The 20,938-nt window shown below is 39.4% G+C and overlaps 1 protein-coding gene across 1 annotated transcript in view; it reads left to right on the forward strand.

The window, feature by feature from the left end:
• LOC122561461 (protocadherin Fat 4-like) overlaps positions 1-15,100 on the forward strand; it is a 188,238-nt gene extending 173,138 nt beyond the window's left edge. The window contains exons 51-58 of the mRNA XM_087999295.1: positions 94-309; positions 1,302-1,447; positions 5,988-6,129; positions 9,140-9,384; positions 10,488-10,618; positions 12,936-13,005; positions 14,743-14,773; positions 14,899-15,100. Coding sequence (XP_087855421.1) covers positions 94-309; positions 1,302-1,447; positions 5,988-6,129; positions 9,140-9,384; positions 10,488-10,618; positions 12,936-13,005; positions 14,743-14,773; positions 14,899-14,963 — 1,046 coding nt within the window. The 3' untranslated portion in view covers positions 14,964-15,100. The remainder of the gene's footprint in view (positions 1-93; positions 310-1,301; positions 1,448-5,987; positions 6,130-9,139; positions 9,385-10,487; positions 10,619-12,935; positions 13,006-14,742; positions 14,774-14,898) is intronic.
• Positions 15,101-20,938: the final 5,838 nt, after the last annotated feature.

Consider the following 20,938-nt stretch of genomic DNA (forward strand, 5'->3'; position numbering starts at 1 on the left):
TGTACACTTTTCCTTAACAGAAAATGTGGATTACTAATGCAACCATGAAGTTATATGACATTGCACTAACTATTTTGTAAACTATTTGTTCAGGCACCTCCACAGTTATAGTGAAGGTCATACGAGTGAATGAGGAGTATCCTTTTTCTTTTTCAAGAATATTTAATATTTTTGAAGATAGCCCCATTGGAGCTCTGGTTGGAACAGCAACATTTACTGATGGTGACCTACCAAATAACAGAATGAAATATTCTATTGTGGGAGGCAACAGTGATGTTCCACCTAAGTTTTATATTGAACCAAACTCAGGTACTGTTATATTTCATTGCAATGTTTCTGTGCTTTTATTTCAGCAAATAGAACTTTACATCCTTTGCCAGTGAGGATATGAACATCTTTGGTTATGGGTTAAGTATAAAACCAATTGGTAATCCCAATAGAAAGACAAGATGTCTTTGGGAGTTTTATACACTTTATCGTTCTTACATAGACCTTCTGTCCTGCCATGATTTTAATATTTTGGTTTCATCAGCAGAATGGCTAGTAACAGGTTGCAGGCAGACTTCAATGCAAATGGACCTGTCAAATTTAAACCTGAAATTATTCATAACTTCAGAGGATGAGACCAACAACTAAACGGACTGTCCTAAAATAAAAAGACTAATTCTGAGAACCTTTAGAGAGCCATTATCAGCTTTCACTGCAGCTAACAGATAAAAATAGAAACCTATCTTTCAGGATGTCTAATTTCCTTAAATCTTGCCTTGATTCCATTGTTTCAAGAAATATTCCACATTACAGTAATGAGTACAGCTCAAGATAAATCTGATAAATCTGAACTAGAAAGCAGATTCCAGACGACATTACAAACTCAGTCCTGACAAGGGTCACCGGACCTGAAACTTTAGCCTGATTTCTCTTCACAGATGCTGCCAGACCTTCTGAGCTTTTCCAGCAACTTCTGTATTTGTACTTAATGAACAGAGTGGGACAGCTACCTACATATTTTGTAATATATGGGATGCACGGCTGTGATACAAGAGGTGGACAGTCATTATCGGTCACAACTTTTTACCATTAGTGTTTTCCAGGAAGTTAATGGATTGCAACCATCTCCAGATAAATCACCGCTCCTCATTATGTTTCTCAAGGTTCAGTTCTGAAATACCCAATCATGGTTCTCTTCAGAAATATTCATTCGTTTATTTGTAGTTTCTTTGTATCTTTTTGCTGCATGTTGATAGGGGGGAGGTGCCATGGAGAATCTGACCTTTTAAACCTTTATCATTTTACTCTTTCAGGTCGGATACGACTTCTAAATGTACTGGATAGAGAAACTCAAGATACTTATACCCTCACAATTGGAGCACAGGACATGAATAATGATCCACAGCCTGCTCGATGGAGGCGGAAACAAGGCTCAACTATAGTAACTGTTAATGTCATGGTAAGACAACACACGCTCAAAACTCAACTTGAGATAACAGTTTCAGAGGTAATTCAAATAAAACATTTAAACTGAAAGGATTCACTGGATTGTTTCCTTCTACATAGCATAATCCATTTTGCTCTCTAGTGACAACAGTTTGTTACAAAGATTTTATGAGATTCTTTGGAATATTTTTCTCCATTGCCTTATAACATATAAAGTGAATACTACAGAACAGAATGCTAAGGGACACAAACCAATCAGGAACTTACATCAACAGTATTGAACCTAGTTCAGAATGTAGGAACTTACTGGGGCTTCTGAAGGAGCTAAGTGCACATTTCTGATATATATGTCTTCTCCACATGTGATTGTTCCTGCAATGACAAGATAGTCAGCAGGGTTAGTATTCACCTTGTGACAGCTGAGTATATCATTGCCTCAATAGGACAAATACTCAACCATATCATTCTGCACATTAAAAAAATTGCCTTTGGTTTTTGAGAGAGAAAGTACATTAAGGCATCTGTCAACTCACTTAGATGTGATGAAGTTGCAAATTAAGTCTTGGCAACAAAAACATGAAGTTTAGTTCCTGGAATTAAGGATTTTGATGAAAGATAAGAACATCAATAAATTACAAGAGATATAAATAAGGCTAAAGGTAGAGATTAAGGCCTCTTAAGAGGAATCGTCTCCCTACACATATTCCTCAATCAATTTTACATTCACAGTCCTTAAAGATATACAGCTGCTCAATTGTTCAACTCTGTACCATTACGTACTTGCAGTGCCATCTAGTGAGAACTCAGCACACCATGCCAACTGCTCAGTAAGCATTGTTTCAATGTTAATGGTTTACTGAACAGGGTGTAGTATGTTGCAAAATGAAAATAAATCATGATCAGATTCATTTAAATGAGATCTAGGCCTCAGATTAGCACAGCTGCTTTTTCCTGGGAGACATGAACTGCCGTCTTCACAGACTAGCTGCCAGAAGTGAACCTTTTGGATTTACGGACCTGTTTAAAGCACAATAATAGCGTTTTAGTGAATGAGATTCCCTCACACCACAACTAAAGCATCCTGAAAAGAAAACTTGTAGACTAATGTCAAATTAAATGGAAGTGCTTTTATTTCTAAAAGGACTTTAGAGTAAAAAAAATGAAATATTATTTATTCTGATAGGTAAATCAATAGCAAGGGTATGTGAATCCATGTGTGGAGATCATGTATTCAAAACCATGTGTGGACATCTTGGTCATTTATAAAATTACTGAATGTTAGACATCATATACAGGAGGGAGAAACTGAAGGGTCAATGAGTTTGCCTGGCATGCCCTCTACTTTCCTCTCTCTATTGATAGTTCTGACCTGCTGAAATGTCCAATATTCATTTTTTTTCAGATTTGCAGCCTTTGAACTGCCTTATGGCAATTCAAGGAACTGACTTCAATGAAATTGTTCAGTTCTGACCACTGCAATAAAAAAAACCTAACAAGCATGTTTCTTTGAAAAAAAGCATTTGTTTTGTTAGAAAACACACAACTGCTGGGTCGACTACTTTTTGTCATTTATATAAAAGATTTGGATGTGAACACAGGAGGTATAGTTAGTAAGTTTGCAGATGACACCAAAATTGGAGGTGTAGTGGACAGCGAAGAAGGTTACCTCAGATTACAATGGGATCTTGATCAGATGGGCCAATGGGCTGAATGGGCAGGTGGAGTTTAATTTAGATTAATGTGAGGTGCTACATTTTGGAAAAACAAATCAGACCAGGACTTATACACTTAATGGTAAGGTCGTAGGGAGTGTTGTTGAACAGAGACATTGGAGTGCTGATTCATAGTTACTTGAAAGTAGAATCGCAGATAGATAGGACAGTGAAGGCGGCATTTGGTATGCTTTCCTTTAATGGTCAGAACATTTAATGTAGGAATTGGGAAGTCATGTTGCAGCTGTACAGGACATTGGTTAGGTCACTTTTGGAATATTGCATGCAATTCTGGTGTCCTTCCTATTGGAAGAATGTTGAGAAACTTGAAAAGGTTCAGACAAAGATTTACAGGAACGTTGCCAGGGTTGGAAGATTTGAACTATAGGGTGAGACTGAATAGGTTAGGGCTGTTTTCTCTGAAGTGTCAGAGGCTGAGGGGTGACCTTAAAGAGGTTTATAAAATCATGAGAGGCATGGAGAGGGTAAATAGACAAGGTCTTTTCCCTGGGGTGGGGGAAAGTGGAAAGATTTAAAAGGGATCTAAAGGGCAACTTTTTTATGCAGAGGGTGGTGTGTGTGAAATGAGCTGCCAGAGGAAATGGTGGAGGCTGGTACAATTACAGCTTTTAAAAGGCAGCTGGTTGGGTATATAAATATGAAGGGTTTGAGGGTTATGGACCAAGTGCTGGCAAATGGGACTAGATTAGGTTAGGATATCTGGTCGAAATGGACGAGCTGGACCCAAATGGACTGTTTCCGTGCTGTACATCTCTATGACTCTTGAACTTTTAGGGATCTTTAAGGGATGGGACCTGCTGTTTCTGGTCTGGTCAACAATATATGTTGACTCTTGGTGTTGCCATGGAAACTAAGGATGAACATTAAAGTAGTGTTATGCTGTTGTCACCCACTGCCCAAAGACAAATACAAAAATGCATGGAAGCATAAAAAGATGATATGAAAGAATCTTTGCATTGGAATGGATTATTACAATATAGAATGTGCCTCATCACTGCTAATCAAACATAACGTTTTCAAGGATGTTTGACATGCCTTTGAAGAAGAAAACTAACAAAGGGTATTGAGGAAAAACAGAGAAATGGAACAGTTTATGAATTAAATGGGAACTAAAACAGTAGGCAAAAAAGACTTCGTGCTGAAGTTTTCTAAGCTTGATTCTGCTGCCAGTTACTTCACTGATGAGTTAATGGACTTAGCTATGGCATCATTGTTGGAAACACTGAACGAAAAACAGAAGCTTCTCATTGTTGGAAAGTGAAGATAGTTGGAGTTTTACTCTGCTGCCACACTGGAAATTGGGCAGGACAGTGACAGAAATGGCAATAAAATTAGACAACGGGCAGTCTATTGCTGCCTGACTGGAAAACTGCTCTTACATACCTGTTGGAACTATGCTCTGAACATACCTGACCTTCAGTCTTCTTGCTGAACAACAGAAATCCTGACAGGGGCACAGTGTATACAGGGAATAATGCTCTTCCCAGGAAAATGGGTCGAGGTTGCAGTGGAACTTTGAGGCCAGCCACAAAGAGAAGAATCTCAGCCAGTATGCCCAACATTTATGAATTATGACACGTTGACAAAGGCCAGGTGTCACCTCCTCATCTGGGCAATAAATGATGCAGAGAATCTAAGGGAGCAAAAGGAAAGAAAAATAACAGAAAATTTTGTTTTCCATCCCAAAAATAATATTTTCCCTTCTCAAGAGGAGAAAGACATGCATTCATTTCTTTTATAACTTATGACTTCCTAAACATCTATCTATGTCAATGAAGCACAATCACTGATGTAATGTAAAACACAGCAGCCACATTTGTTCTTTCCATTCAGAGGTCCACACTGACATTTTATAAAATCATGTTTACGTGATGAGAATGGAACTTGCTCCTAAATTGCCATCTCTGTTGTTCCAAACTTGCTTGCATAGAGGTAGCCTGTTGTGGTTAACTGATCTGGTTATTTGAACATTCTCCTTGTGAAAGTCTATTTGACTTTGTTTCTGCACCTTTACTTGTATAATTGACATGCACCAAACTGGTGACTCTCCAATCTCACCTTCTAAAATTACTCCCTTTTTGTTCTAATTCAAGTGACATTTTGAATTTGTAAACAGCAGTTAATGCTTCAAGTGCAAATTGTTACAAACATGATCCAGTTTTCCTGAGCAATGTATTCAAAAATTTTAGATGTCAAATAGTATCTGAACAGAAAGCATGTATAATAAATTTGTATTGACCTCAAATACTTAAATGTGCACCCTTAAAGAAATTATTATATAAACGGCAGTTACAGCACCAAGCATATATAAAATAGTTCTAGTAGCAATCAAAAATATCTCATAACAGGTATTCTGAAACACAATTTTTTACCCTGATGAGGAAGTTTAGCAATTTGAACTGGCAGTTCATGGTATATTGTCGGATAAATTATATTTGAAAATCCATAATATATTCAGTTCAGGTATTTTGCCTTCAGGGCTATAGAATAGAATGGGCAAGGGATGTATCTGGAATGGTCCATAGAGAGCCTGCACAGACTCAACGGGCTGAATAACCTGCTTCTGTGCCATTATGACTCTCAAAGTATCACTCTTTAGCCTGTGAGATTAGTTATGTAATATGTCTTAATGAACTGCTCTTTGCTTCATGACATTATTGCAGATGAATGATGTGAAGTGACTTACTTTATAAAGAGAAAGTTTGCTTTTGATTTATTTACTTGTCTTCACCCATGTTGAAAGACAACTCTGTTCCATAATTCACCAATTCTTTCCCCTCTGTCATAGCTGCTTTTGCTAATTAGCTATTTGAATTTCAGAACGTGAATGATGAGCCACCAGTGTGTGACCCAGATTATTATGAGCAAACCGTCTACTCTACCATCACAGTCCCCTTCATCCAGCTGCAATGCTCTGACAAAGACTCACCTGATCATGAACTCGCCTACTCAATTGTGGGAGGTAAGCCTGAACTTTGTTTCATTTCAGAGATGCTGTTTGGAGATTAATGCTCCTTGTTTAATAAAATGCTACATCTACAAAAACATACATTGTAGTTTAAAGGCAAAGGATCTATTTGTAGTGTGGAAGTTTTTCTTATTCCCTTTACAGCAAAATATACTTGAAAGGGTATATCAGTACTCATCCAGTTGATGGAAACATCCTCCCAATGTTCCCAATGAATTAAATTGCTACAATAAGATATAAAACCAACATAGAGTAAAAGACAAATGCACATTTTCAATCAATAGGGGTGATTATGAATGTGCACCCACCTTTTGCAGTGGTACTTTGAGCACATTAGGGTCAAACGTTTTTTAAGGAAATGGATATGAGGAGGTGGCTATTTCCCCAACTCTGCAATTGAAACTCTTCTGGTGGAGCCCTATTCTTATTCAGAAAGGTGACAGTAGACTGGAGACAGGTTTACTGCTACCTGAGACAGGCTCAAGGCAGCAATGGAGTTGGATGGATGATGAGGGTTCCTGATGAAGGGCTTTTGCCCGAAACGTCGATTTTACTGCTACTCGGATGCTGCCTGAATTGCTGTGCTTTTCCAGCACCATTCTAATCTAGACTGGTTTCCAGCATCTGCAGTCATTGTTTTTACCTGACAGGTTAGAAAACCCATCACTATTATTTGATGCATTGTTCCAGTTGTATTAATTATTGTTAGACACTCCAACCCTAATCACTTAATGCTCAGCAAAAACTCAGTTCTCTGACCCTTCGCTGCCCCTCAATGCTCACTCATATCCACCATGCCCCTGCCATTCCTTCTTATATCCCATATCTTTTCAGATAAACCATGCCCCTTTGTAACTCCCCCATCTCCTCCATGCCATATTTTTTCCTGCACCCTCCACAATCCCTCACATCTCCCATATGGCTTTCATACCCTTCATGCAATCACTCAATTGGGACCAGGTGCAGAATTCATGAAACATGCAAGTCATTGACATTTCTTGAAATAGACATTTTTTGTAACATAAACAAATACTATCAAAAAATGCCTTTGAAAAATATTTCTGCACTGACTATCTCATAGAATGGTCAGACAATCATAGGCAGTAAAATCCCCATTGAAAGAAAACATTGAATCACATCCAAATAAACACAGCCATTGAAAAACCATTCCAAATAAAGTTCAAATTATTATAAGGTAATAAAGTTGCAATCAAATAAAGTTAACACTTTCCTGTACAATTGTATCATTAAACCCTGCTGGGCTAAATGTATCAGTCACGCTTGGAGTATAGCCAAGCATTCATACTGAGTACATCTGGCAGTCGTAGCAACAGAATGAGCTGAACAAATGACTGGACATCTGTTTTTCCAGATATTCTTGTCATGAATATATTAAAATGATGCTTATTGTGAAACTCATTTTAAAAGCTTAGATCTTTAAAGGTAGGTGGGGAAAACAAGGAGGTGCAAAGATTTTTGAGAATAATGAAAACAGTAGAACTTCAGATATAATTAGTTCAGGTTTCACACACAAAATTGTACAGGAAATTGCAATCAAACTTCAGACATCAATCATTCTGTTACCAGGTCACTGTATATTCAATTGCACCTTCATTTTTGGGCATAATCTGTGCTAATGCATTACTGATGTTAATGTAGGAAACCTTCCACAGCAGACCTTCTGTACTTATGATTGAAGCTATAAAGCTGTTCTGGTGAACTTATCTTAGAAACATTCAAGCAAACGTGTATATTAGTGATTTGATGTAAAACTGGCATGAACCAATTTTACAAATTTTGAGATTAAAATGACAAGTTCCAGCTCAATAAGTCTTTGACTATAGAAAAGTCTACAATTCTGGGCATCATTTAAATATTAATTTCTGTCAAGTTCATACAGGATCTCAAAAAATAACTGATAAGGAACAATTCACCTTTCAGGAGCATTAACTTATTAAAACTCTGGCAACATTAAGAAAGAAAGATTTGAATGTATCATTTTTGATGACTGGAAGTTTCAAAGTACTTCACAGCCTATGGAGTACTTTGTGAAGTGCAGCCACTGTTGTAATGTAGGAAACAGAGCAGTCAAATTGAGTGGAGAAAACTCCCACAAACTACAATGTGATACTGACCAGATAAACTGTTTTTTATGTTAATTAATTGGCCTTGGATACTGAAGATCCCACACTTCTCAAAATGATGCCACATGATTTTTTTTTACACACGAATAAGCAGATGAGGCCTCGGTTTGACTCATCCAAATGATGGCACTTTTGACAGAGCAGCACTAATGCACTGAATTTGAGTGCAGAGGGTGACACAGAACTGTTAGACAAGCCACGTCTGGTCTGTTTAAAAAGAAATAGGACTCTCATTCCATCCCGGCATTGTGGAGTCAGGGCAGCACAATGGCTCAGTGGTTAGCACTGCTACCTCAGTGCCAGGGACCCAGGGTCGATTCCACCCTTGGGCCACTGATTGTCTGGAGTTTGCAAATTCTCCCCGTGTCTGTGTGGGTTTCCTCTAGGTGCTCTGGTTTCCTTCCACAGTTCAAAGATGCACAGATTGGCCATGCTAAGTTACCCATAGTATCCAGTGATATGCAAGTGAAGTGGATTTGCAAATGGAAATGCAGGTTTACAGGGATAGGGTAGGGTCTGGAAATAAAGGAGTTACAGGTGTAGGGAAGGACCAGTGTGGACTCAATGGACTGAAAGGCCTGCTTCCACACTGTAGGGATTCTATGATTAGGATTCTAATTACATGCTGGCATGGTGGAGTCAATTTTCAATTTGCCACACGGGTATGAAACCGTAATGTTGATCAGCCACCCAAATGCGAACTGCCCATTTACATTCCATTGATTTTAGTCAAAATTGAGAGATTTCTACGATGCAAGGGCTAGTTTTACACCTCTGCAGCAAATAGAAAATGTATCCAGAAAAATTCTAAATCCATGTCTCTCTCCAACCTCTGAGATGTTTTGGTTAATATTCTGCAGAAAACATGCAAAATCTGTTTGAGCTTCAGAGGCCAGACAGCAATCCTGCAAAGGTGGCCTCCACGCAGAGATTTCAGTTTAATGTTTTTCAAGGCATTGAACATCCCAGGGACTACACCCTGCTGATCCAAGTGACAGATGAGTTTGGTCGGGATAAACATCAGCAACTGACTTCGACAGCAACTGTTGTGATACATGTAGTGCCATGGACAACCACTCAACCTACAACATCCAACGTTACAGAGGTAACATCTCCTTCTTGTCATCATTTTCAAATTACTCTTCAAAGTCAACAGGGATAACAAGGATTATTGTCGAGTTGCCAAGTTTCTGAACAGAGTTCAAATCTAGTTTTTCTTATCAGAGAGATGTTGCTATTGTTTTGCACCATAATTTTATTTTGACACTACGCAGACTACCATGGTGTGATGTGGAATTTTCCCTGGATAGGAGTACCTTCTTTAACTTGTTTGAGGGGTCTATAATCCAGGCATGTAAGATTGAAGGTAAGAGGTAGGAAGTTAGGAGGAGACTTGCAGGAATTTCTTTTACCCAGAGGATGATGGGAATCTAGTACTCACTCCCTAAAAGGATTGAAGAGGCGGAATTCCTCACGACATTGAAAAAGTACTTGGATATGCATTTGCAGCGCGATAACGACCAAGGTGGGGAAAGTCAGGTGGGGTTGGGTGGCTCCTGATTGGCCATTGCAGATTCATTGGCTGATTGGCTTCCTTCTGAGTTGCAAATTTCTATGATTCAAGGATGACCTGTGCACCATTACTTTGCTTTATCATTGAATCATTTTAACTGGATGGTCATCGGGCCTCTATTGGACAGGTCATGTTAAAATCATTCCCTGTATGCTCCTGAAATTTCCACATTTTCTATTTTTAAAACTCAAATTTATTCTATGGTTACTGATAATACCGGCAGAGTTGTACCCATTCCACATTAAGGCAATTTTACAAGATCACTTTTGAAGACATTTCTCGGGAAATAATTTTGCAATTTAAGTACCTGAATAATCTACTTGGATATATAAGTTTATTTATTTCTACATATAAGGAAAATCGTAAAACTTAATTGAGCTGAGACACTTTCACTGCATTAGCAAACTTTTGAAAAGTTTAAACTTTGAGCATTTTGCAAGTTTGCAGGTTCGCTCAGTCTGAGAGCAGAAGATTCAGATTCAACCTCTCAATTTATCACTGATTCTGATACTACAAACTGAAAATTTTCAAGAGATTGGTACACTTTGCTTTGCTGCAGGATTTTAAAAAAAAAATCAGTGATCCCTAATAGGATTCAAGCTAATTGATATCTGTCCTCTTCATTTTTTCCTCAGTTCCCCAACAGAGTGTTGACATTAACCTCCTTTAACTGGAGTCCAGAGGGATGGTTTGTTGCAGTGCTGACTCTTGTTGGAGCTCTGACAGTGCTTATTGTTTCTGGTATAGCCTGGCTATACTACCAAAAGTAGGTATTGCACTATTATATTTTTTCCAGGTCTGCAAAATGTTTGGAGAGTCCAGAGAATTCTGGAAATGCACAGCATCTGAAGAGCAAGCATAGGTCAACGTCTGGTGCAATCATTTGTCTGAACTGTTAAAGTGCTGCTATCAAACCAGCCCAATCATTAGACTGTCATGTGTTAATCACACTCTATGGTAGGAGCAAGAAGGTTAACTGAACATCATTGTTTGTGATGGTAATGCTCTCCTCTCTATTCAGCATGGAATAACTTATACTCCATTGCATACTAGGTTCCATGTTCTTCCTTCACTAAAAGGTAGTTAGACTGTGGTCAACCAAGTTGTATTCCACCCAGTGTAACCTAGATTCACTTGGATTTTAAGAGAGCTTGACAAGGTTGGCATGGTTATTTTCCCTTGCTGTGGTATCTAGAAGGTGGGGCTACACCTTCTGAGTCAGAGATCAATCACTTTGATTTGAGACGGGGAGAATTTCCTTTATGAGAGTGTTGCAAATCTTAGAAAATCTGTACCCCAGAGAGTATCAATAATCCACTGACAAATAGATTCAACATTGAAATTGCAAAATTGTCGATCTCTGAGGAAAACAAGGGATGTATAGAATGGGCAGAAAAATCAGAACAGGGATAGAAGATATGGCATGATCGTATTGGGGGGGGGAGGAGGGGAAGCAGGTTTGAGGGGCCAAAAGGTCAACTTGTGTTGCCATTGGTTATCATCTTGTGACCAGGTCACCAATTAGATATTCTCCCAGCAGTGACCCACCTATTGAAACACCTTCAAACAGATAAGCCAAGTCAACCTCTTATTAGTCAGAGAGCCATTACAGGATTCGTAATAACTGGTGTCCGGAAACTGTGGCCAGAATAACTTAGCTGTGGTGTTGCAGTGGAGAAGCTGTTCAAATGTACTAAATGGGGACCAATTCTTTACTGTGAGTCCATTTCAATCAGACAAAATATATGGAGCAAGGTGAAAAATGGCTGTGTATCTGCTTCTTCCTGGTGCATATGACCTGACAAGTGTTGACAGAAAAATGAGCTGGTCACATCTGCTGGAGGTCCAAGCACTGCTCAACGGTTGAGAGATCCCAGAAAATGATCACAAACTGCAAAGGAACTGTGGAGCCAAAGAAAATGGGGGAGATACTAAATGAATATTTTGCATCAGTATTTACTGTGGAAAAGGATATGGAAGATATAGACTGTAGGGAAATAGATGGTGACATCTTACAAAATGTCCAGATTACAAAGGAGGAAGTGCTGGATGTCTTGAAATGGTTAAAGGTGGATAAATCCCCAGGATCTGATCAGGTGTACCCAAGAACTCTGTGGGAAGCTAGAGAAGTGATTGCTGGGCCTCTTGCTGAGATATTTGTATCATCAATAGTCACAGGCTCATTCCATACATGTACCACCCTCTGAGTGAAAAAGTTGCCCCTTAAGTCTCTTTTATATCTTTTCCCTCTCACCCTAAACCTATACCTTCTAGTTCTGGAATCCCCTATCCCAGGGAAAAGACTTTGTCTATTTATCCTATCGATGTCCCTCATAATTTTGTAAACCTCTATAAGGTCACCCCTGTCTCTCAGCCTCTTCCCCTACCCCCTCATTCCTGATAAAGGGTTTATGCCTGATACAGTGACTCTCCTGCTCCTCGGATGCTGCCTGACCTGCTGTGCTTTTCCAGCACCACACTTTTCGACTCTGACTCTCCAGCATCTGCGGTCCTCACTTTCTCTCAGTCCCTGTAAGATTTTGCTCATTACAGCTATAGGCATGAGAACAACATAATTCAGGTATGATTGGGTAAATGCAACAAACAAAAAGCAATACTCAAAGCCTAGGTTTCAACTCATGTTACACTACTTCCTCTTCAATATTCTTGGTGTGTGCAAGTCCACTGTTCCTCCATTTTTAATTAAGGATCATTCTTAACTCCTTTCATGAACATCCCCCCCTCCACTACTGAATTTGGTTTGGTGATTAACCTCAGTTTAACAGAATTCAATGAGTATAATTGTCCAGATGATTCCTAATCATTAATTTATAAAGATGTAGCACGACTTCCTTGTTTTTGATTTCCTGTTTCTCTTTGAAAAGTGTACATTTTTGAACAGCCTTTTTAACATAGCAATATTTTCAATGGTTTATGTAAATAGTGTGTGATGTTGTAGATTTTCAGTTCGTGATAAAATCTTGGATGTTGAAAGACATTCAACTACTGTTCATGTCTTCCCTGAAAGATTTACTCTGACCTATGAAGCTCTCATGAATGCTCAATGTGGTTTTGTATTTCAGGGCTCAATCAGTCACAAACCAACCAAGATCTATTCTAAAGCAGTCTCAACTCCCAGAAAAACAAGACGAGGTAATGTTATAAGTGCAGTATCATTAAACAAATTCACTCATTTCTCTACAATAAAGGACAATGTCTTCTGCATATGTGTATAAAGAAAGAACCAGTCTAATTATGCACTACTGAATGCACAGAAGTCTCAAAGATGTATCAAGCGCATTAAATATTAATTCTGCAATTTAGAGTAGATTTCTATCAAAAGCAAATAATAATGCTGTTTCCTCTGAAAAAGTAGTGCTTCTAGGCTCAGTTTAAGATTGCTATTGTTATATGTTCTGGTTCTGTGCTCATACTTTAAGTAACCTACTTACATCACCATATCCTTCCTTGCTGAATTTTGTTCAGACCTTCCTCTATTAAATCATAAAATCTCTATTCTCTCAAACTCTTTCCAATCCTAGGGCTATGGGACATTGTCAGTAATAATATCCAGGTTGGCAAAGCAGAAGTTGTGGCAGGATCCATTTGCAGTTCCCTCCTGTTCTTCTCTCTGCTTGGCAAAGATTGTAACCAGAATGGATGCAGCACCCCACAAATAGGCAGACATGTGAAGGGAGAAAGGTACAGAATACAATCAGTGTGCCCGAGTAAAGCTGGATGTCTAGTAAATGGATTGTGGAACAGCAAATAACCTGTAGGAAAATTGGATTCAATTTCAAGCATTTGTAATCTATTTGAGGCCTGTTAATGTACTTAGGATTTGGCAAGACATAGACTGAATTTTCTAGTCCTTTTATGAAAGAAAGGATCTCTGCATCCCTGGGGAGAGTTTATGCTCAGGGCTCACCCAGTAATGTGGAGTCGTACTTCCATTGGTAGTGCAGAGCAGTTAAAGCAAGATGATCACAGCAGTCTCACATTTAAAGGACCTGACAGCTGCTGTCAAACCATTGTACATGAGGTAAATGAGATGTAGGGGTGCTGGGAGGCTGGGGTGCTAGCTGGGTGGGCTGCCACTGGGAAGGAGGTAGAATGCTATGTCAGTAGCATAGCAGGATGTATAGGGGGGCAGACAAGTGGTGCAGTGTTTGGGATACGTCAGACAAACCTGGTCCAGGAGGGAGAATGGATTTCGGGTCTTGGGGTGAGCGAGAGGGTGATGGGGTCCGGTCAAGTGGCAGAGGGGACATGAGAGAGTCAGATTTGCTCTGCTCAGGCCTAGCAGAGGGTTTGAGTGCAGAGTGGGAAGGGGTAGAAACATGTCCGGCAGCAGACGTAGAGCTGGAGACAGGGAAGGGAAGGTCAGGGGTCAGGTGAGGAATAGAGCAGGATGGGGAACGATGGTCAGGATCTGATGGGTGTAAATGATCTGTTGGTGGATTCAGTGATGTATGTGGTAAGTATGGGGTTAGTTGAATAGTTACTCATGCTTTGACTATGTATTTAATAGTCTAACCTTTTCTGAGTAACTTACCTAATTTCATTGGCTCTCTCAGAATTTTCCAATTTATATGGAGATTTTTCTAGGGTTCCAGGTATAGAGGATTCACCCATTGAAATCTTCAATTTTCTCGGCAATTCCAGACAAGTCAATGTCTCCCCACCAGATCCTTATTTACATTATTAGAGGCAGTTCAATAGGAAATGATTCATGCAGAAAAAGCATGAGAGGATGGTTCTCTAATTTTGATAATGCACACCATCAGATGTAAATATCCAGAGAAATGTTGGTGAGTTAAAAAGCACATAGATCAGTTTATTTAGCAAGTCTGATTTAATTTACAATGAATCTTTTGCTTTTAATTGTAGGTATTGTTTGATGGACAAGCAAAAGACCCAGGTAATTACATCATGTTATGCAAACTATTAATTACAACTGTTAATTTTCTGTAACTTTGTACATGAGTAACAACTCTATCTATCAATTCACTTGGAGATTAAAGACATTTAACTTGTCTGTCTCAGTTTCAGGAAACTGGTACATGTATAACAGTGAGACAGGGCAGCGGAAATGGATGAACAATGTGTAAACACCATGGAATTTACTGGGTGATGAGATCATTTTCTCCCATGTGAGCATTAAAATGAATTTACAACATTTTAATGATTGATTATTCTATAATTCAGACTATGTTTCAAGATATGTAATCCTATATACACAATAAAAAGTTCAATGTTCATTTATACTTTTGCCGATGGAACAGAGTGATTGGTGTTTAATGTGGCAGCCTTCTCAATGTTTTCAGACTACTCATTCATTTCTGGACATTTTGTGTAAATGTCTTCCACAAATTTATTGAGAGTGATTGTTTCTCTGCTGCTGTAATTCATCACAGAATGGCTACAGACAAACTACAGACAAACATTCCTGAAGAAGGGCTCATGCCTGAAATGTCGATTCTCCTGCTCCTTGGATGATGCCTGACCTACTGCGCTTTTCCAGCAACACATTATCAGCTCTGATCTCCAGCATCTGCAGTCCTCACTTTCTCCTACAGACAAACTATAGCTTGTACCTGTAAGGATAGCGCAAGGCAGGTGAACATGGAATGCCATGACATCAGGCTTCCTTCCAGGAGAACTTGCAAGCAGCAACATAATTCATCAATGAAGATAAATAAAATTAGATCTCCTTTAGTGAAAGATTCCAACCGGCACCAAGTTTTTGTCCTCCACTCCTCTGTGATCTGAAATTACACCCAATGTATAACAGGCACCTAATACCAAATTTTCAGTTTGACAGCCCCAGTACAGTTAAAAACTCCCTCATCAACCATCTGGAGGGAAACTTTAGGCCAATGGAGCCTTATGTTGCTTTTTATCTTTAATTTATATTTTATGTAAATGTTTACTATTATTCTAGAAAAATGCTATGCGTTTGAAAGAACCTCTTCAAAGACTATGTTCTAAAGATGATTAAACACATGTTATTTTCCATAAATAACCTTATCTCATGGATTGTCAGTAACAAGACAATTTTTGGTTGAAAAATTCCAGCAATTAGAATGCAGGGCTGAATTTTACAAAAAATTGGCAAAAGTATCAATTTCGTGGATACTCTTTGTGGACTCAGTGGGCCAAATGGCCTGCTTCCACATTGTGAGGATTCTGTGATTTGGGATTTCGCTCCACAAGCGCTCATGGGGACTCATGCAAGTCTCTAATGCTCACCTTGTTCTGGATGCACCACACTTCTATGGCATTGGAGAGATTGCAAAAGCATTTTGCAAGAATGGTTCTGGGGATGAGGAACTTCAGTTACGAGGATAGGTTGAAAATTGAAGATTATGCACTGTTCTCCTTGGAGCCAAGAATGCAGAGAAGAGATCAGATAAAGGTTTTCAAAAGCATGAGTGGATGGATAGAACAGATAGGGGGAAACTGTCCCTATTCATAAAAGCAACAAGAACAAGAGGGAACAGATTTAAAGTAATCTGCAAAAGAAGCAACAGTGAAGTGTGGAAAACATTTTCACTCAGCAAGTAGTTGGGGCATAGAATGCACTGCCTGGAGCTGTGGTGGAGACAGTTTCAATTGAGGCATTCAAGAGGGCAATGAATGATTAACTGGATTAAATTAATGTGCAAAGCATGGGGAGAAAACAAGAGATGGGAGCTCGATAATGATGCTCATTTCGTTAGCCAGTGCAAACACAATGGGCTGAATAGCATCCTTCAGCATTGTAACGATTCACTGATTAGAAAAAATGAAGAAAAAGCGAACAAAAAGCTGCATTTATTTGTGGAAATGAACAGCAACTATTTGCCCTTGATCAACAACAAATCTATAGTAAATTAATTACTGATGACCTCACTAATCTCTCATCTATTTGAACCCAATGTCAATTGAGTCCTGTCTGGTTTGTTGTGCCTGATGCAGCACTGCTGTTTTAAGGTGAAGGAGATGTTCCTCTTCAATTGCTTCAACTTTCTCCTCGAGACGGCTCCTGCTCTCCTAGCTCAGCAGCCTCCAGCAGATCCCCTCTATGCCTGCTCCTGTTGTGCAGACTGCAGTATGCTTGGATGTTCATTATGCTAGAACCACACAAATTGACCTCACTTTCAGCAGGCCCATCATCTGATCCACCAAGCCCCATGGGGGCAATGTATTTACATTCAGGCTCATTCAGGACGTTGCAAATTTGAGCATTCAGCCGGGGTTGCATTATTTTCTCAAATTTAAGGTATTTGTGCCTTTAATAAAAATAAAGTGACCAAGAGTGGCAGGGGGTGGGGAGGGGTTTGGGATCCTTTAAGAATGTAGCCATGACTGCCTTCTCGTTCGGGGCATTACCTCTCTGCCACAAAGTGTCCCTGTCTAGAGTGACGATTGAGTGGGGAATCTACCTCTGACTGGCCATTTTCCTGTCCCTCACACACTAATTATCCATCCAACATTTGATTAAAGGAGAGAATCTCTCAATTTCCATTTTATCTCCCTCATTCTGCTAATAACAATCTCCAGAACCAAACCTAGTTCTTTCCTGATTACATAACTTGGACACTGTCTAAAACAGAGTATTTAGCAACAGAGTGGATCTGGATAATAGAGTGCACTTCTTACTTAAAATATAGAAGCTAAATCTCAGGTGTTTCTATCTCAGAGTGCTCTTAAATTCTTGTACAAATTGGAATATTGCGTGCAATTGTGGTCTCCTTCCTATCACTAGGACGTTGTGAAACTTGAAAGGTTCAGAAAAGATTTACAAGGATGTTGCCAGGGTTGGAGGATTTGATCTATAGGGAGAGGTTGAATAGGCTGGGGCTGTTTTTCCCTGGAGCGTCGGAGGCTGAGGGGTGACCTTATAGGAGGTTTATAAAATTATGAGGGGCATGAATAGGGTAAATAGACAAAGTCTTTTCCCTGGGCTCGGGGAGTCTAGAACTAGAGGGCATAGGTTTAGCGTGAGAGGGGAAAGATATAAAAGAGACCTCAGGAGCAACTTTTTCACACAGAAGGTGGTACATGTATGGAGTGAGCTGCCAGAGGAAGTGGTGGAGGCTGGTACAATTGCAACATTTAAGAGGCATTTCGATGGGTATATGATTAGGAAGGGTTTGGAGGGATATGGGCCAGGTGCTGTCAGGTGGAACTAGATTAGGTTGAGATATCTGGTCGGCATGGACGGGGTGGACCGAAGGGTCTGTTTCCATGCTGTACATCTCTATGACTCTTTAAATGCCTACTGAGCCAGAGGTGATCGACAGCATAATGTCAAAATGAGTCCAGGATTCCTTTAAAGATCTTGGGTAATGCAGTTTTAAATTTATTGACATCAGCAGTGAATGACCTCCATACTTTGGCTGACTTTTCATAGAAAATGTTTTAATATATTATTGTCATGTAAATTAAATGTGAGGTCTTTGAGCTTAGTGGGAGGACAAATGACTTTAAAAAAGTCTTATTGAAGACAGATGCAAACAATGACATTAGTTATTTCTGGAAATGTCATATTTCTTGTCAACCTGATCTAATTTACCCATCTCCTTTGTCCGGTCTGGCTGATGAAATATGCTTTTCCTAATAAAAAAAAACTTGGCCACTTTCATTTAAAAGCTAAAGGTTTTCTGGTGGAAATGTTTTGAGCGCAAAGCCCTATGGATTATTTTCTTGAAGTTATCGGGGAAGAGGAAGGCTAACAGAATGAGTTGGGGGAAGAGTATGGATAAAGCACGAAGATTGAGAAAGAGGAAAAGGGAAAGAGATCAGAATGTGGGAGAGAGACAGAGCTACTTGTGAGAGGAGGATCCCTCAGGCTGAAAGTCAGCTCACGTCCAACCTCCCCTCTCGTGTGAATTCTCACCAAGGCCTGCTTGGAGTGGGCCCGATCTGAGGTGACACATCGTCAGTGTTAGTGAAACTGAACCCCTCAGCTTGGCTCCAATCACCATCCTACTTCCCTGGTGACCATGGACTTGAGCTGTCTCTTTTTGTCTCTCTATAGCTCCGCTTCTTAACCAAAAAAGGTTAGCAGAGCTTGAGAGAGTTAAAGAGTCAGCTCCAGTCCATGGTCACCAGGGAAGTAGGATGGTGATTGGGGCCAAGCTGAGGGGTTCAATTTCACTAACACTGACGAAATGTCACCTCAGATGGGGCCCACTCCAAGCAGGCCTTGGTGAGAATTCACATGAGAGGGGAGGTTGGACGTGAGCTGACTTTCAGCCTGAGGGATCCTCCTCTCATAAGTAGTTCTGTCTCTCCCCCTCTTTCCCTTTTCCTCTCTCTTTCTCAATACCCTCCCCCCAACCCATTCTGTTAGTCTTTCTCTTTCCCCCGATAACTTCAAGAAAATAATCCATAGGGCTCTGTACTCAAAATTTCCACCAGTAAACTTCTTGCTTTGAAATGAAAGTGGCCAAGTTTTTTTTTAATTCCCTTGAGAGACTTCAATGTAATTTAGTGAAAGAATATAAAAGACTGGAGGCTCAATTATCATTTTCTGCATCCGCCCCGCCTGTAATGGCCCATGTCACAGTTCACCTCTGCCATCTGAGTCTCCCTAAAGCCTCCTATTCCCAGACTCATCCCACAGACTCATCACCAGCACACCAGGCCTGAGGCTGCTTACTACTACTCCAATCACCGACTGCTTCTCTTGCATGATTGCTGCTTATAGGCTCACCAGTAAACCTACAGCAATGCACAAGGGGGGAAAAGGGCATCAGATTGGTGAAAAAGCTCCTCATCAAATTCTTCATTTATACTTAACCTGGGAACCCTAATGAGTGACATTTAGAGAGGCAAAAATTGATTAGGGATAGTCAGCATGGTTTTGTGCAAGGAAAATCTTGCCTCATAAACTTGATTGAGTTTTGAGCAAGTTATCAAAAAGATTGATGATAACAGTGTATTAGACATTATTTGGTCTTTAGTCTTTGACAAGGTTCAGCATGGTAGACTAATTAGTAAAGCTAGGTCATATGGGATTCAGGGTGACCTTGCCAATTGAATACATAATTGGCTTACTGGCATGAGACAGAGTAAAGAGCTGTTTTTCAGATTGGAGGCCTGTGACCAGCGGTGTTCCACAGGGATCAGTTCTGGGTCCTCTTTTGTTTGTCATTTATATAAATGATTTGAATGAGAATATTGAAGGCGTGGTTAGTAAGTTTGCAGACAACACCAAAATTGGTGGATAGTGGTCAGTGAAGAAGTTTTTCTAAGATTACAAAGGTATCTTGAACAAATGGGTCAATTGACTGAAAAATAACAGATGGAGTTCAATCTAGATAAATGCAGGGTATTGCATTTTGGTATGTAAACACAGGTAGGGCTTTTACAATTAATGGTAGGGCCTTGGGCAGAGGGACCTAAGGGTTCAAGTCCTTAATTCTTTGAAGTTTGCATCACATAGAGACAGGGTGGTTAAAGAGGTATCAAGTGGCTTTTAAAAAATGTAGAAATTGTTACTGAATTCAAATGGTTTTACCAAGGACCTCTGGATAACCACCTGAAAATTGGGGTTTATATTTCTTATGGTCTGGTGAACATTAGGTCTGATTTGGATATCCTCTTACTATTGTTAGAATATTAATGCATTTCACTGCAATTCATTACAAATGGGTTCTTCAAATTTGTTAATTTAGTGACTACTCAACTATCTCGGTTTACTTATTTAGAACACAATAGATCTTGTGACTGTTAATTTGGTCCAACAGGGACAGAATAACATTAATCAGGGGCCAAAGATAATTATTAGCATAAAAACAGTACTTAGGCATTATATAATTACACCTAATACTTATTCCTTATATGAAACACTACCAAACATTACATTTCCCAGGGCATTTTTTAGCTCATTGATTATGTCAGAAGGTCACCTTCTGCACTCACTTGTTCTGACAGCCATTAAAAATAAACCCTTTCATTAAAAGCAAGGAAGAAGCTTGCAAAATGTGTTATTATTTAAATTGATGAATTGATCCAAAACCTGAAATTATAAAGAACAATTAAATGAAGTATTCATGGCACCCTTTAATACACTTGAATAGGCAACATGCAATTT

The sequence above is a fragment of the Chiloscyllium plagiosum genome, unplaced genomic scaffold (assembly GCF_037043375.1).
Source record: "Chiloscyllium plagiosum isolate Xiang-an unplaced genomic scaffold, Cpla_swu_hap1 HiC_scaffold_23, whole genome shotgun sequence".
Taxonomy (NCBI): domain Eukaryota; kingdom Metazoa; phylum Chordata; class Chondrichthyes; order Orectolobiformes; family Hemiscylliidae; genus Chiloscyllium; species Chiloscyllium plagiosum.